Source organism: the organism of the source record quoted next (genome assembly GCF_019968955.1).
Source record: "MAG: Porospora cf. gigantea A chromosome Unknown PgA_NODE_2066_length_4175_cov_825.74, whole genome shotgun sequence".
Classification (NCBI taxonomy): Eukaryota; Apicomplexa; class Conoidasida; order Eugregarinorida; family Porosporidae; genus Porospora; species Porospora cf. gigantea A.
This window is the reverse complement of record NW_027151495.1, coordinates 1-3160: the sequence shown is the minus strand read 5'-3', so window position 1 is coordinate 3160 and position 3160 is coordinate 1. Positions and strand designations below refer to the sequence as shown.

At 53.8% G+C, this 3160-nt stretch overlaps 2 protein-coding genes across 4 annotated transcripts; one reads left to right on the top strand and one right to left on the bottom strand.

Annotated features, from left to right (window-relative positions):
• Positions 1-392: 392 nt before the first annotated feature.
• KVP18_000830 (uncharacterized protein) lies at positions 393-836 on the bottom strand (the record flags this gene model as incomplete). Its single annotated transcript, XM_067950279.1, has 1 exon — positions 393-836. One exon carries the CDS (start codon positions 834-836, stop codon positions 393-395), a length of 444 nt encoding a protein of 147 aa, XP_067811616.1.
• A 388-nt stretch (positions 837-1224) lies between these two features.
• On the top strand, positions 1225-2435 carry KVP18_000831 (uncharacterized protein; the record flags this gene model as incomplete). Of its 3 annotated transcripts, XM_067950280.1 has the most annotated exons (3): positions 1225-1525; positions 1552-1735; positions 1763-2435. In XM_067950280.1, 3 exons carry the CDS (start codon positions 1225-1227, stop codon positions 2433-2435), a joined length of 1158 nt encoding a protein of 385 aa, XP_067811617.1. The 3 variants fall into 3 exon arrangements, with proteins under 3 accessions (XP_067811617.1, XP_067811619.1, XP_067811618.1); XM_067950282.1 differs by lacking the exon at positions 1763-2435 and having other exon boundaries at positions 1225-1554; XM_067950281.1 differs by lacking the exons at positions 1225-1525; positions 1552-1735 and having other exon boundaries at positions 1941-2435.
• Between the last annotated feature and the right edge of the window lie 725 nt (positions 2436-3160).

Sequence of the window (3160 nt, the reverse complement as noted above, 5' to 3'; positions counted from 1 at the left end):
GAGGACGGAGTGCATGTGTGGAGGCCTGTGTCGGGAACGGCAGTATCTTACGTTTCGCCCATGAACAAGGAAGACACAAACTGCTGTGCGTCCGAGGTGGAGCCTGCGATCTGAAGCTCCAGCCCTGTGAGTTCGCAGACGAGCGAAGAGGCCCGACACCAGAACGTGGATGACGTCATATCATTTCATTTTTTCACCGGAAAAATCAGGAGGCTTTACTTGCCTCGTGTACTCCCCGAGAGGTGACTTGCTTCTCCACAGCTTCTGCCGTTCGAAGCACTGCGATTTGTGGCGCTGCTGTGGTCGAGGGGACTGTGACAGCGTGAGTGGCAGAGGCAAGTGTGGCAGGCCGACGGGCAGCGCGGGAACGGCCAGTGAGGGACGATCGATCTTCACTGAGAGCTTACGCTCCGGGAACGCCGCCGGCGAGGCGGAGTTGCGCCGCAGCCCGTCTCGGCGACTCGATGTGCCACGGTCGCTTTTCGTGTCCACGGCAACCCGCCGTGTTCTGTGATGACCAAAACCTGCACGCACTTATCGAGGTTCAGCGGTGGAACTGTGTACGCCTGTCCGCTCGGGAAACGTGGCGATTCTGCGAGTCGCCGACGCTCAGGCTTCACCGCGCGGTCCGAGTCTTGAGCGTAGCTCAAGGGGACCTTTCGAGGGGAGACCTCGAATTTCACATCTGGATGTGCGGGAGGTGACCGAGCGGGAGGTGACCGAGCAGTGCTGATAGACCGCCGGTGCGTGGAGCCGCTGAAGTTCTCCATAAAGTACACGTCGTCTTCACTAAAAATCCTGGAGATGGATGCCTCGCCGCCCTTTTTATGGCGCATCAGCTGGTGCGTCAAGTAAAGTCTATGATTGTTCCCCTTTAACTCACCGGTGGCGTAAGCGTCCGTTGTCTCGTCGAAGAAAGTCCAACTGTTTCAGAGAGTAGAGCAGAGAGTCAACTGAAGACAGCGCTTCTTGCGTCGTTCGGTTACCTGCAATCTGGCGAGGAACCAGAAAACAGTCTTCCTTGGACTTGCTGACGGTAAAATCGGCCACGCCATACGCCCTAAATCCTCAACGCGCGATTAATTTACCTGACCAAGGTTTTTACGGTTTCTGCATCCAGCTGCCTGTCGGCCCAGGAATTCCGAACCTACTCCGTGGGTAAAACGCAAACTGGAATCGCCCAATACACCGTCGGCATTTTATTCTAATAATACTCGGATCTCGATGGACAAGAGCAACGCTGAACGGTATTGGCTACTAGCCAGCAGCGGAGAGGAGGGTCCCCGCGAGGGAGCCCTGGCGATGTTGAAAGCCAAGCTTACAAAGCTGAACATCGTAAAGGAGAGCAACGTCCTTGACGTGCCCACGAACTTGACCTATGGTACGTTCGATGACCTCATCCGCCTGGCCGACGACATTCAGAAGCAGGATTACTACTGCGAAGCTGTTTTGCGCCGCCTCGAGCGGCAAGGCCTCGAGCTCGACCCGAACTCCCAGTTCGTCATCGTTCAGCAACGGAAGTCCAGTGGGTCTTGTAGGTGGATCACACAGTGACCGCAGCCCAATACCTCAACCGCTTCCAGTGGGATGACTCCCGTCTCCCGCGCAATCGCAATCTTAAGGATAACCTCAGCGTCCTTGTACAGAACGCCAACAGGCTGGAGGAGGAAGTGCGCAATAAGACCTCGCACTACAATGAAATCAAGCAGAAGAGCACAGGCCTCCAGAAGAAGGAGTGAGCAGCCATTGTTCAGTCACCCAGCGTGCCACTTCCGCAGCGAGACTTGGTGGACGTGTTCACACCAGATGTAGTCCGCGAAGGAGACTTCGTGACCACTGAGAATCTGACAACCTTGGTGTGCATCCTGAGCAAGTCGTCTGAGCAGACCTTCCTTTCGACCTATGAGTCCTGGAGTGACCTGGTGTGTCCGCGCAGCGCCATGAAGTTTGACGGTGTTGGCGACAAGGAAAATAACGTCGCCTACCGCGTTGTCGTCTTCAAGCGCGCACTCACGACCTTCTTGGAAGCCGCTCGGAAGAGTAAGGTCCACTGCCGGGAATACTCCCACAACCCTACCGCATTCGACACGAAGGAGGCTGAGAGATCAACGGTGGAGGCTGAGATCGTAAAGGCCGAATCCTTCCTGCTTCGGGTAATTTTGGCGGCGTTCAGCGAACTTTTTATCTCTTCTGTTCATCTTAAGGTCATGAAGCTTTTCGTGGAGTGCGTTCTGCGTTTTGGTATCCCTCCCAAGTTTAACGCTTTCGTCCTCAAGCCAGTGAACGCAGGGAAGGAGGCAAAGTTGCACAAGACATTGGCCCAGATGCTCACCTCGGACTTCGAATCTCACCAACCTCAGGACGGCGAGGACGAGGCATACTACCCCTATGTGTTCCTAAGCTTTATTCCATTCTTGCAGTACATTCAGAAGTGATTTTGCAAACTACATTTCTGAACGTTTACGACAATAAACATATGATTGAGGACCCAAAAAAAATGACCTCACAGGACTTGATCGAAACGATTGCGGTGCCCAAGAGACTGATGACGTCCCTGCGAGATCTTCACCAAGAAGCGTGAGCGACGCAGGGGTCGTCGCTGTGGCCCGTGTCCGGCTCATCTGGAGACCGTTGAAGACCTTTGAGCTTTTCGTGTTTGTTAGATCACGTAGTGTGCTGACGTCACTGGAGTAGGTGCTGACGTCACTGGCGTCAGCACGGATAAATGATTTTATCTGGATTACGAGTCGGCCATAGAATTAGGCGACGATACAGGAATCTGTGTCGCAGTAACTAGAAATTATCCATACCTTAAGAACACCACAGAGCTAATCATAACATTAGAATCAACTTAACGCACAACAAAACCTAACGGTCCTGCGGAGTCATGAACTGCAGCAAGAAAAGGTAGCAAACCTTCAAAATCAATCCGAACAATGAAGCTTCTTGTCAGTGTGCTCGGAGTGGCGGGTCTCTCCCAGAAGTGTCGTGCAGGAGTTTCGGCTACTGGTGTCTGTAAGCCCGACTGTGTTGGCATTGGGTGTGTGCAGGTCATCGACCGCGAGGTTCCCGCGGTCATGTGCAGCGCAGGATTCGTTTACGACAGAGAGCAGGAGTGCTGCGTCATGGATGAGGAGAGTGAAGCCCTGTTTTCATGTCC